General features: G+C 50.1%; 3 protein-coding genes across 3 annotated transcripts; 1 reads left to right on the forward strand and 2 right to left on the reverse strand.

Annotated features, from left to right (window-relative positions):
• Positions 1 to 152: 152 nt before the first annotated feature.
• BO79DRAFT_178571 (uncharacterized protein) lies at positions 153 to 5,277 on the reverse strand. The gene is made up of 3 exons (XM_025679988.1): positions 3,651 to 5,277; positions 3,439 to 3,593; positions 153 to 3,377 (listed from the first exon to the last, which is right to left on the reverse strand). The coding sequence occupies exons 1-3, from the start codon at positions 5,212 to 5,214 to the stop codon at positions 210 to 212; spliced, it is 4,887 nt and encodes a 1,628-aa protein (XP_025536573.1). The 5' UTR covers positions 5,215 to 5,277; the 3' UTR covers positions 153 to 209.
• A 652-nt stretch (positions 5,278 to 5,929) lies between these two features.
• Positions 5,930 to 9,675, reverse strand: pmcC (putative calcium transporting ATPase (Pmc1); the record flags this gene model as incomplete). The annotated part of the gene is made up of 7 exons (XM_025687385.1): positions 8,970 to 9,675; positions 8,483 to 8,913; positions 8,275 to 8,417; positions 7,322 to 8,212; positions 6,870 to 7,270; positions 6,667 to 6,806; positions 5,930 to 6,605 (listed from the first exon to the last, which is right to left on the reverse strand). Exons 1-7 carry the CDS (start codon positions 9,618 to 9,620, stop codon positions 5,930 to 5,932), a joined length of 3,333 nt encoding a protein of 1,110 aa, XP_025536574.1. The 5' UTR covers positions 9,621 to 9,675.
• A 1,793-nt stretch (positions 9,676 to 11,468) lies between these two features.
• Positions 11,469 to 13,068, forward strand: BO79DRAFT_239606 (oxidoreductase; the record flags this gene model as incomplete). Its single annotated transcript, XM_025684935.1, has 2 exons — positions 11,469 to 12,436; positions 12,515 to 13,068. 2 exons carry the CDS (start codon positions 11,469 to 11,471, stop codon positions 12,906 to 12,908), a joined length of 1,362 nt encoding a protein of 453 aa, XP_025536575.1. The 3' UTR covers positions 12,909 to 13,068.
• Positions 13,069 to 13,139: the final 71 nt, after the last annotated feature.

Raw genomic sequence — 13,139 nt, forward strand, 5'->3', positions numbered from 1 at the left:
GAGGCCAGTTTATCACTAAGCCGCACCTTTTTCACTGCTTGCCTCCTTGAATTGATATCCTGGCAGTACGCGTGCCATTTGCTTTTGGCTAGCTGCGTCTATGCATATCCTATTAATTTACTAACGTCGGAGACCATTGCCGAAATTCGTCACTCATATCATTGGGGGATTAAAAGTACATGCGGGAAAAGGTCTGTCTCAATGTCAGGTTACAAGGCTTTGGGGAATATGGACCACCCAATCGACCGTATCGACTCGTTTGGGCTGTTCCTCCACATCAGCATCATTGCTCGTCCTCTCAAATCCTTTTCGTCCCTGTGCATGCTGCATTTTAGTGCCAGAACGTGGGCTAACTCTACCCTCACATACTGTACAAGCGTAGTTGCGCTGGAGTCATACCGCTGGCCAAATTCCAGTGCACATTGGCGCGCATCCTCTTTTGTGACGTGATTCATCGCCTCGTGGAGAGCAGCGCTGTCGGCCTTGTATGTGTCAAAGCAGACACATTCCTGGACCAAGTCCAACGTGCTGGACACAAACCTGATGTAACGGAAAGGATCGGTTTTGTAGAACTGAGGAAACGGAAGAAGCATGGTATGGAGTTGGAAGCTCGAGGGGAGGACGGGTGGGCTACGATGTGGGTCGTAGCTCCACTCCACGGTTCGCAACCCCTGCGCGAATGCTACTATTCGTTCTGCAATTGGCAAAACGTGAGTTCGACGTTTGGTGTCGGTAATCCCCAGCGACGAAAGTAGATTCATAATCCGGTCCAGGGACACGTCGACCTGATAGGACACCAGCTTGAAGGGGTTTCGAAGAAAGGTTTCCGCACACGCCATGATCACATCCACGAGATCTTCGCGGGTTATCCCATTTGGAACCTTGGTGATTTCCTTGGCATCAATCTTTCCCAGCAACGTATGGAAAGATTTTATTCCAGAATGAGCGCCGAACCACCTAGTCCAGTGAGAATATGAGTCAGATGTCTTCCATGATGCATCTTTCCCGGTCATCTTATCGTCGACGTTCCGGAGCCGCATGCAATCAAGATAGCTTATAATCCAAGCGCGGTATGTGACAAGGAATTCCCGAGGCAGGTACTCATACCAGCGTTCCAATATTCTTTGTATCATATCTGGCTCAAAAGGGCCAAAGTCAGTCACAGACCGCTCCTCGGGCGTAAGATCAAGTGGAGCAAGAAATTGGCGCATCCATCGGTTATGTTGCCTTGTCAATTCATCAAGGAGGGGTAGAAGCGCCTTGTATGTATAGTGTTCATGGTACCTTGGAGGCAGCATCCCGTAGGCTTCATTGGTAAAAAGATCGAGAAGGGGCCGTTGCCAATCCACCCTTGGAAGCTCCGCGTTCTCTGACTGCAACCAAGATTCACAGGCGCTGGTTTCGCTGGGCACTGCGGCATAGGGTGCGAGCGATGTAAATGTTTCGTAAGCTTGTTCACAATCATCGTACTCTCCAACAATTTCTAGCATAGCCGTGCACACTGCTACCCGGACATCGATGTGGTTGCTGGCGTGAAAGAGGTTCTTCAAGGCTTCAATGGCGGAGAGGGGTGACGCGCCAGATCTGCTTTCAGCTAGCATAGTCGCCAGCATTTTCACTGTCGTGATTTTTATTATGCGTTTTTCTGATTGTGCAGTACCAGTTCTCTGGCTTGTTCGCTGGTTCTGCTCTTCTAGTGCTTTGAAGACATACGTAGTGAAATCTTGTATTACCCGGTCGGCATTGGCGCGACTAAGGACCTTAGTCAACGAGGAAGGTAATGCCATCCGGTGCCACGACGATGCTTCCGGAAATAGCTGGAGCGCTTTCATGCCTAGTTTCGCAGCCAGATCAGGCCTGTCTGAGCGCCGCACCAGCGCCATTGATTTGAAAGCGAGGCGCTGCACTAGCGCATAATTTGGCGATACGCTTTCAAGCACATGGAGAGCTTCTAAGAAGGACAGCGAAAGGTGGTACAGCAGGGTGGATGGTACTATTTTGACCAAGCAATTAAGGAGATCAATTGCTGCAGTTGCTGCTTTTTTCTGGTCGTCGATGCTGGACAAAAAGTCGTAATCCAGGTGCACTGGTGGATACCGAAGGATATCTGTATTCTCAGGGAATGGCTTGGACAATATGCGGTCCGTATTCTGGGCTAGGCTATTGAGAAACAAAAGGGCAGACGCAATGAGAGATTCTCGGTACTGGCACGGAAGAGTCCGAGGACTATATTTGGGCCACCATATCTTCAAGGTCTTGGGCTTCTCACGCACTGGCGACCAGGTGCCGAGATTGGGAGTTGCCAACATTCTCTCCAGAGGCCAGTCCTCCTTTGCGGCCAAAAATCGAACTTGTAATAGTGAACCCTCCCAACAGTTTTGTGCATTTTGTTGCACATTGGTTGATCGGGGCTCCCATTCAATGCTGATTGAGTCACGTGACATATTCTTGAATATATCAAGAGAAGGCGACTGGGGAGGGTCGATGATCCTCTCTAATTTGCGTAAGCTTGTGAATCTCAGCAAAGAGCACATGTATTCCTTAATGTCCCCCAGGTGGCCTGCAGAAGACGGAATTTTTTCCGAGTAATGACTCCAGATCTCCAGTAATCTTTTTCCCCGGTCAGCAACCGGTAGATGACCGAGGTAAGCCTCGATTGCAAACCTCAAACTATCCACCAAGTACTGTTTGCGCCCGTCCTTCATTACCTTTTGGAGGAGTAGACCAGGATTGGAGAGGACAACCTCCGTCACTCTTTGCGAGACAAAGGCGCTAGGCCCTTCCGATTTCATCACCGCGATCGTCCATTCCTGTGAAGGAAGGAGATATTGAAGCGGTAGACCTCGTGGTAGGCCCTCGGGCAAAGTCTCAGCTTGTGGGATCCGAAGGCCACGCTGTTTGACCCAAAGATGGTCTCGGTGCTGTGCAAGCGAATCCAAGAGCTTTAGGATCGAGACTGGTGGGTTAGGCGGGCAATGGAGTTCTGAAAGCGGGCCAGACAACTGTCCCCAGCCAAGGGATTCGTATCCTTCCGTACTACCCACTGTTTCATATCGGAGCAGTATTGGCACTATCCCTTTGAATAGCGTGTCCACCACATTCTGTTCACTGCCTAGACCACGGAAACACAAGCGCTTTACCGCATGTATCCTGCTAGAAACGACGAGCTTAAGTAGCTGGCCAAATCCTCGATCCTGGTTGATTCGATACCACGGTTCTTGCGCAGTTAGAAGCGCCTGTTCCAGGAGATGAGAGACCACCTCGTCAGCAATGGATATTTTAGCCGCGAGGTCCTCTGCGGTTGGCGACATCACACACGATAGAACGGAGGCAACATCCTCCCGATAAATCCTTCTGGCGAGCTCTGGTCTCACAGACTGGAGAGATATGTCTTGTTAGCGATCTGCACATACATTATGAAGTAAGGAACGAACATACCGGATCCCGCACGAAGCGCGATGTCCAATAGATAACATCTTGCACAAGGCGAATATCTCGGCTCCTCTTTGCGATAGTGATCGTCAGTTTTGCCCACTGAAGCCGATCTTCAGGATCACGGGCTTTTACAGCCTTAAGCTTCACGTCTTCAATCACTGGACAGGGCACAAGCATCAGCAATACTCTTTGTCTAGCGGGAAAGAATGGCTCACATTCACGGGCTACTGAATTAACAGAATCGGCTGCTTCTCTGTCCATGGCGTCGAAGTGGACTCGGATCAAGGCGTCCCGGAAATATGACGAATCCCCTGCACTCGCTGGCCACTCGAAGACGAAGGGATTGACCAAACTATGATTCGGCGATAACAGTTTGGCGCGCTCAAGTAACCATCTTGCATCGCGACTGGGGAGAGACATGAGGAACGACCAACTCCATGGGGCAAGCTTGTGCTCCTTCACTGACGGCGTAGGCTTCTCCAGATCAATTTTCAGGTGTTGCAGGTTCTTGCATAGAATTTTGAGTAAGGGAAGCCTGGCTTCCGGAACGGTTTTGGGTAGAAGGGTTCGGAGGCAATGTTGAAACTGATTGGATGATAAGGTGCAGAAGGCTGTTCGAAGCATTGCCTCCAAAGAATCTCTGTGGCTCGTTTGTGGCCGAGATGGATGCAGTCGCTCCCGATAACGAGCAACAGGCGCATCCGATATCGACTGTAGATGTGCGTCTGGAAAGGCGGCGATGACCCACAATTCTATCAATGAATGTATGAGCGGCACCCAATGGGTGAGCGTCCGTTCTAAATGCCCCAGGTCTGGGATTACACGCTGAAGCAAGGCAAAAATAGCGTCGAAAGGCACTCTTCGGCGGCGGGAGATTGTGAGAGTCATATCGATGCACCGAATGCGCGCATGCCAACTGACCACTCGCGACTTTTCAGAAACATCAAACTCGCCAGCTAAAAGGTCCAAGGTAAAATCGATCGCCGGGAAGCCGGTTTGCCTGTCTTGACCAAACCGCGACTCGTAGGGTATAACCGATGTAAGCAGCGCAGCGAGATGCTGGTCCAGTAAACGCTTGCGGAGCGCAGGATGGACCGGAAATGCCCCGACAGCAATATCCCTTAGCAGCGACATACGAGAGTTAAGCAGTTGTCGCATCAGGGAGCCCGTGACATCGTCGGGCAGGGGCGTTGAGAAGACTTTCATTAGAGTGGCGTCGCTGGACAGGTTACATAACGAGACTACGTCCTCCAACTTGAGTAGCTGTTGAGACTCGCCGGAAGATTGCGTCGACGAAGACTTGAAGAAACCGGGCAGCAAACGATGAAGCAGCTCATCGATTGCCTGCCGCAGGAGAGGATCAGTGGTGTTCGAGCACGACCCGATGGCTCTTGCCAGGCTCCTAGCCTCCTGGATGCTTATCTTCTCAAAGATATCCTGTAGACCGGCTGTGCCTCCAACTGCCTCCCAGCCGTTCTTCCACCACCGGTCTGTTTTCAAGGCACATTTCAGCACGTTTATGCCGGTCTTTCGCACACCACGCGAGGCCTCGTCGCGCAGGGCGTCTTCAAGGATGCAAGGAAATTTTGGATGGGCAAGAAATAGCCACACGGCAAAGATCTTAGGTTTTATTCCTCCGTCATGAACACAACGTAGTAGATAACGGTTGATGTCCAAGACCTGTGTCTGTGAAATCTCGTCGGAAATTAGAGAGCGGAAGTAGTTTGCCGCCTGTTGCGGGCCGAACCAGGGAGTAAACACCGAGGGGTCGACAGCCATCGTGGATGTTTTCACAATTGGAGAAATTCAGGGAGGCCCTGATGGTCAGGGGAAGAATAACGGCCATCCCCTCTTTCTTATTGTATGCCTCGAAAGTGTTGTACGATTGCCAATGAGTCATGTTGGGGAGGGGAGAGAGAAGGCTGACCAGGGGACAATCTACGCAGGAGAACCTAGCGGAGGCGGGGTCCCAACGGGGTCTAGTCTCAGTGACTCGGATGGCCAGCGAACCCACCCTAACTGGATTAGTGGAGGTTAGTTTAATTAACTACATGAACTATGACTTGGTAACTACCCAGTTGCAACACAATGATTTTCATGTGATGTGATAAGCAGAGATAATGACATCTGCTCGGTTACAATAGGAACACTATCATATGACTAGTACGTATCTATTCTCAGAGGGGATCTGGATGGGGGTTATGGTGGCGGGGAATGTATCCCTTTCCTACGGTCTCCGGCGGTCAAATATATATAGTAGTTAGTATCTCTTAGACCTTTATTCGCAGACATCACGACACAGATAAGCGACGCCGCTCAGATTAATCATTTGTACTGGAACTTCAAGCTGGATAAACCACGCAGATGTGAGTAGACCTTTCCCTCGCACCGATAATGCTAACCCAATAGCCTTCAAGTATCTTGCAGTTAGTATATACTCTCGAGAAATAGGTAGCCCAATCGGGTCTCTGCATGCCCACGATCTCAAAAGCTGCTAAATGGTCGAATGCAGACCGTTCCCAGTTTCCTCATCGGCGTGACTCTTCGTAGAATGCTTGCCCAAGCGCCATCGGTGTATCAGGGACCAGAAACCGGTCTGCCTGACCGCCCGTCCCAGGATTTGTACTACCCTCTTCAATGGGCGAAGGATTGCGAAGAGACACCAACCAGAGCATCTCAAAACATAAGCCACATACTTGTCCGGGATGAACTTGAGCACGGCTGCCCAAGGAATACAGACTACCGCACATCCAAGACAAATTGCCCACTGGGTGCCGCTCAGTCTAACGACGCCAAATGCCGCGCCGCCCACGAAGACGATGAGTATCTGACCGCCCACCATCAGAAAATTTATCACGATGAACCACCGATTTTTCCAAACACCCTCAAGGACATTGAGTTTGTTGTCTAGCCGGCGGCAGTTAAATTCGTTGAAAATCTGCATCCATACGAAAGTGTTGAAGATGATGGTGTTGAGCTGCAGTCTTTCATTATGATCATCCATGTCCAAACTCAATATCCTGTCCCCCGCAAAATAGAGTGTGAAGCACAGCGCCAGCTTGTAGATGCATTGTCCGAGCATTAGCTTCCACATGGTAACTGTGAACAATGATGCATTCCGGGGAGTGGGGGGACGTTGTAGTATCTCCGGCGTTGGGGGATCGGTCGCTCTGCTCTGAGGTCAGTCAACAGTGTTGAGGGAGGCTTACAGTGGGCAAAACATATACTTACAGAGCTAGGGCTGCGAAAGTGTCCATGATCAAGTTCAGCCATAACAATTGCACTGCCTTAAAAACACTCTCGTTGGAGCTGTTGTATATGGCGGTCACAACAGTCAAGCATACCGCTGTGATGTTCACCGTTAATTGAAACTGCATCAGTAAGCTGTTAAAATTGTTCGTACCTAGGAGGCCGCCAGCTTGAACAAACCATACCTGCAGAAATTTGGCCACAGCGTCATTGACGCACCGGCCCCAGGCAATCGCGGTGACAATAGATCGGAAGTTATCATCCAGAAGGATGATTGAACTCGCTTCTCTAGCCACCTCAGTTCCACTCAGTCCCATTGAGAAACCAACATCGGCTGACTTGAGCGCCGGACCATCATTTGTCCCGTCACCAGTCACGGCAACTATTTCACCCAGGTGCTTCAAACGGTTTACAAGAAGCTGTTTGTCACTTGGAGATGAGCGAGCCAGCACTTGAAGGCGCGGCATGATAATATCCAATTCAGTCTCATCAAGTTTACGAAGCTCTGGCGCCTCGATAGCAACACCATCAGCCGTTTTGACACCGCAGGATTCTGCTATCGCCAATGCGGTGTTAAGGTTGTCACCTAAGACGCAGGAACGTCAACATGAGTTCAAAATTGTGAGAATTTACTTACCTGTCACCATCTTAACCTTGACCCCAGCCGAGTGACACTGTTGTATCGCATCCCTTACCTCCGGTCGCAAGGGATCATGGATCCCAAAGAGCCCAATCCATGTCATATCTCGAAAAAGCTCCTCGAACCCAAGGCTGGCCTTTTCTTGTCGACCATCCCCGGCGACTAGTTCGATTGGGATATCACGATATGCGAGTCCTATTGTGCGTAGCGATGCAGAGGCATATTTCCTGATCGCCTCACCCAACGTTTCAAAGTCGGTCCCACTTATCTGTTGAGTGGATATATCCTCATGTGAAGAGGACCCTGGAGTGATAACGGAGGTACATTCTCTCAGAACCACCTCTGCTGCCCCCTTTACAAGTACACGGCACCCTGATTCGTCCACATGGTACACCAACGCCATTGCTTTGCGAGCAGAATCGAATGGATAGACCTGTATAGTATCGATATCTGCCCGCTCTCGACTGATGTCATGTACCCCGAGGTGCTCCTGCACCAGGTGCAAAAGTGCGATATCTGTTTTATTTCCTACCAGCTCCATCCGGCCATCTCGCTCTTCTCTGAAGGCCGTGGAATTCGCGGTTATGCTCTTGATGAGTAGATCGCGGAAGGCTACAGGGTATCGGCCGATGGCTTCTGGAAAGCTAAAGGCAGCTTGCTCCACGCCGGAGGCGGTTGTACCTGACTGTGTAAAGGCGTCCGCTAAGCCCAGTATGCCAAGAGCAGTTGTCATTTTATTTTGTGTGAGGGTACCGGTTTTGTCCGAGCAGATGACGGTTGCATTGCCCATGGTCTCGCACGCGCGCAGTTGCCGAACCAGATTCTGCTCTTTGAGCATACGTGTCGTCGCAAAAGCTAGTGCTAAGGTAACGGCGAGTGGCAACCCCTCTAACAGAAGTCAATACGACCTCGTTGCATGAATTAGTTCGACCGGTCTCTAATCAACATACCTGGGATTGCGACAACAATTACCGTGACCGCAACAATGAGAATGTCCATGAAGATCTGACCTTTTTCTGCGGACGGTGCATCGTTTTCGGGCAACTGAGCTAGGAAGCGAAACAGAAGTACAAAGAATAACAATAGAGCCGCCCTGTCGAGCGGCCTGATTAGTACTTCGTCAAAGCCAGAGCAAGAGTATTTGAAAGTAGGCCTTACCCAAGTCCGAACCAGCCTATCCATTTTGCCAAGCGAGTCAACTTGACCTGAAGAGGCGTTGGGTCGCTTTCGACAGCAAGACCAGCCATAATTCGCCCATGAGTGGAGTTAGGTCCGACACTCAGCACCAGATAAGTCCCCAGGCCCTCAAGGATCTTACTTCCCGAGATAATGAATGGATCCATATCTTCAGTTGAGCTTTTGGCGGCAATCCAATCGAGAGCCTCGAAGCCCGTATGCTTTTCAACATGATCCGACTCGCCTGTCGCCATTGATTCGTCGCACCTTAGCCCATAAGATGTCACCACGACTCCATCAGCTGGTGCACAGTCTCCGGGCTCGAGATGCACGACGTCTCCGACCGTCAGATCATGGATATGAACCATGACGGACTGACTGGAGCGGATGACACGAACTTCACGATCAACTTTCTACTCTGGTTAGCCCAGACACATGCAGCAAGCGGGACTACTGAGATAAAGCGTACCAACTTGTTCAGACGAACAAACTGTCTTTCCTTCTGCCAGTCATTCACTGCCGTGGCCGAGACAACAATGAATATTGCCACGCAAACAGCCACTCCCTCAATCCAGTCTACTTGCGACTGCCCGCTAGCAGCTTCATAGATGCCTAACGACAGTGATACAACTGCAGCTGCTGTGAGAAGTAGAATTATTCGGTCATTGTAGGCATCCCATAGCAATCGTCCAAACCCTTTTCGTTTTGTCACTGGCAATACATTGCGCCCGAATACCCTTATGCGATCGTGGAATGGCAGGCCATGTGTTTTCCCTCTGGCCAGACGAGATTGATTGCTCAGGAGCGGTCGTTGTGATGTCGTTGTCTTTGCTAATGCGACTTGCTTCACTTCCTCGAGCGAGACACGTCCTGACAGAACGGACTCATCCGACTGTAGCCCGGTAGCTAAATCAGTTCGTAGCCCAAATTCGAGTCCATAAAGTCCGCCCAGAGAGCAGAAAGCTTCCAGCGATTTTGGATTGAACAAGTCGTTTAGCTGGGTTGGCGAAAAAGCAAAACAATTGCCGTCGGGCCCGTTTTCCGCTCCGAGGCCAGAAGCGGAGGATGGAATCGCGTGGCTCTCAGTTTCCTCCGAGTTGTCAAGATCGGGCCTACTCATGTTTGCAGCATTTCAGGAAAGAAATAATGGATGGAGCTATTGAACACAAAATTGTATCGTTGCTCTTATGGTGTATACGTAGGTCTCGATAGCCACTGATGTATTGAGGCTGTGCTATATACTTCTGTGCAGAGATTGAACCATGGTACAATGATGCGGCATGAACGATACGCGGAAAGGCTATTAGACCACAACCTCCCAATGTCTCGCCGCGCCGCTTTACAAAAGTAATGGACAAGAGCCGACGCGCTGGATGCCTGGTCAACCGGCTCGAAGCATTGATAGAGTGAGAGTCTTCAAGATGAGAGGTTTATTGTGGATAGGTCTCAGTGCTGCCAGCCAGCTTGTCATCATGGCGGTTAAAGTTGGATAGATAACGGGTCTACCATATCTCGATGCTCTCGGCGCAGCACTGCCTCCCTTGGCTTTGTCATCGATTGCTGTTGAGGATGTTGAAGCATATGAGTGACGTGCCAAGTTCATGCCAAAGTGTGAAGTAACTGTTGAGAAGACCATCATAGCATATGCACCCGCTACGTCGTGTGGGGTTAAACCCCGTTTAGCTTTGAGGGCTTGGCGGGGTTGCTGTATGCAGAATATCTATCGCCACCAGCCTGATATGTCTTCGAACGTTTATGGTCAATGTGGCCATGTTCTGAGGACGTGTTATATCTGCAACAAGTGATATGATTCGAAAGGAGATTCACTACTTGCCTTGGAGATTGGCAGGCAACGCCTGCAACATGCTTCTCGTAGATATAAAGAACAATGCTAAACTCAGATTGAAAGAGGTGGAGTAGGATGGTCATATTATTGTGTAGCTTATAACTGCAGGCAGGACGTTATCATGATGGCACGCAAGCACCTAGACCCGTTGAAGTTGGACAAGTCACCAATTCTAGAAACCAGAACATTGGCGTCTTGCAGCCCGCCTCTTGATAGTAATTGCTAAATTACAATATGTTGATTCCAATCCGCGGGTGGCTCATGGCATAAGTTATCACTATCGTTACTTTTGCCTCATCAGGCCATGCCTCACACAGTGCGTTTTCAGATGTTACTCGTTCTGGTCACTTTCATCCCTCTCTTTAGGAAATTTCAAATTGTTACATATCTATGGTCAATACCTCCACCAGTTATCATTCCAAGGATCATAGTACTTAGTACTTCGACTTGTATAAACGGTACTGGAAGGAAGGCAAATTTGTGATTTATACGCCCATTGAATTCTCTACAATGTCTTGAATGACCATTGGTTATCATATATCAAGATGAGGCTTTTGCGAGTAGAGTCTGATACTGTCGCGTCATTTTTACTAGGATGGATTGGTGTCTTAAGTCTAAGACACATACTACTAATGAAAGGAACGGGCTATAGGGGGCAAACAAGCCTGTCGTACCCCGCGCTAACTCCGAGCGTCGCCCAATTTTCCACATAGGAGCTAGTGCACACTATAGGATGACCAGGAAATAAATGCTCCAGGTTGCTTGTATCGGCGATAGTTAGAATGGGGATCCGATGATAACCGAACGGATCAGGGTGACTGTTGTGAACGGGCCACACTAAACGATGTTGTATTATCCTTACACTAGAACGAGACTAACGGGTCAGACCATTTTCAGAAAGGAGTGTCACCGAAAGGAAGAGAGTTCTCAGCTACTCCACCAATCATCCGCAAGGGACAGGGATTCATGGCCTGACCGACAATTCGCACGGCGCTAAACATGCAGCCATGCTGATATCACGTGGCTGAAGGCTCGCACTCTCCCGGCATCCAAGACTCTGTTGGTCTTGGCTATCTGATCCTTCTCTAAGTACAATAGCTATCTATACTTTCCATCACCGACATGGCATCTCTGAGCATCCTGATAGTCGGCTGTGGCATCGCAGGACCCACATTAGCGTCCTTTCTGCTGCTCGCCGACATCCCCGCAGCCCAAAAGCCTCGAATAACCATTCTGGAGCGCGAGTCTAACCAGAAGGCTCATTTGCGCGGCCAGAACATTGATATTCGTGGCGCAGGCGTGACCATCATCCGCAAGCTCGGATTGGAGGCCCAAATCAGAGCTTCAACCACGGGGGAGGAGGGGGTCCGCATGGTGGATGAGAGTAATCGAATTTGGACGGAGAATCCAGCAGATAGAACCGGTACTATACAGACAGGAACAAGCGACATAGAGATTCTCAGGGGTAAGCTGGCTGAGCTATGCTGGAAGAATAGCCAGCGTATTAGCGCGGAAGCACAACGCGATGGCGCCGCTGGGATCGAGTACATTTTTGGTGATTTTCTGGAGGAGATCCAGCAGCACGGAAGCCAGGTGCATGTGCGCTTTGCTAGGAGCCAGAAAACAAGAAGCTTCGATCTCTTGGTGGGAGCAGATGGCATGCAGAGCAGGACGCGGAAGATGGTTTGGGGTGAAGAAGGGGAAAGCATCCGACTGAAGCGGTTGGGTATGTTCGCGGGCTTCTTCAGCATTCCGCGAGAGGAACACGATGACAACTGGAGGCGGTGGTTCCATGCCCCTGGGCGACGAGGCATTATGTTACGACCAGACGGTCTCGGCATGAGGTCCACCATCCTCATGTATGTGGTCAATGATAAGGATCCAAGATTCGTCGATGTGGCGACGAAGAGGAGTGGCGGCATTCAGGAGCAAAAGGCACTCTTGGAGGAATACTTTCACGGCGCCGGGTGGGAGTGTGACAGAATCATTCGGGAAATGATGGCAACTGATGATTTCTACTACGATGCGGTATCGCAGGTGAAGATGGACAGCTGGAGTAAAGGAAGGGTAGTGCTTCTGGGGGACGCTGGGTAAGTTGACGACCCTTACACTATCATAGCTGTTGTGGGCTGGTATTCCTAAAATGCTCCCGACTAAGACATAGAAAGGTATTGTGCATCACCCATTTCGGGTCTGGGCACAACGTTGGCTTTTAGCGCAGCATATAAACTAGCGGGTTACCTCCAACCCTACATCAAGGGAGAGAGCCTAGACCTTTCATGTGCCTTGGCACAGTACGATGAGCAAATGCGACCTATTGTCGAGGAGGCACAGCAATTGGCACCTGGTATGCCACATCTTATTAATCCCGAAACCGCTTGGGGCATCTGGACCATGAGAAGCCTCATTCTGGCACTCTCCTATACGAGGGCCTTCTTTTACATCATTAAATTATTCGGAAGAATTCTTCATCTGGGGCCTCAGGCAGCCGATTACGTCACGGTTGAGGATTTTGGTTTCAAGGATATGACAGTTCGGGAGGTGCGCAATACAGCTGAGTAGAGGTATGGGCAGGATGACCGGCATACATTATGCGAATCCCTGTGTTCAATGCTGTACTCCCAAATGCAAGTGCAGCTGTGTTCCAGCATTAGCTATATAACAGCTCCGAGACAATGACTGGTTTACTCACCGGAGTCCGCACTATCTGTGGTGAGCTGAGGTATCGCATTGCATGGCTTTGGGTGGTATCGTCGATGTATTCTCCGCTCCTCGTGGACCTGGGTGGCACAA

The sequence above is a fragment of the Aspergillus costaricaensis genome (genome assembly GCF_003184835.1).
Source record: "Aspergillus costaricaensis CBS 115574 unplaced genomic scaffold BO79scaffold_29, whole genome shotgun sequence".
NCBI lineage: Eukaryota > Fungi > Ascomycota > Eurotiomycetes > Eurotiales > Aspergillaceae > Aspergillus > Aspergillus costaricensis.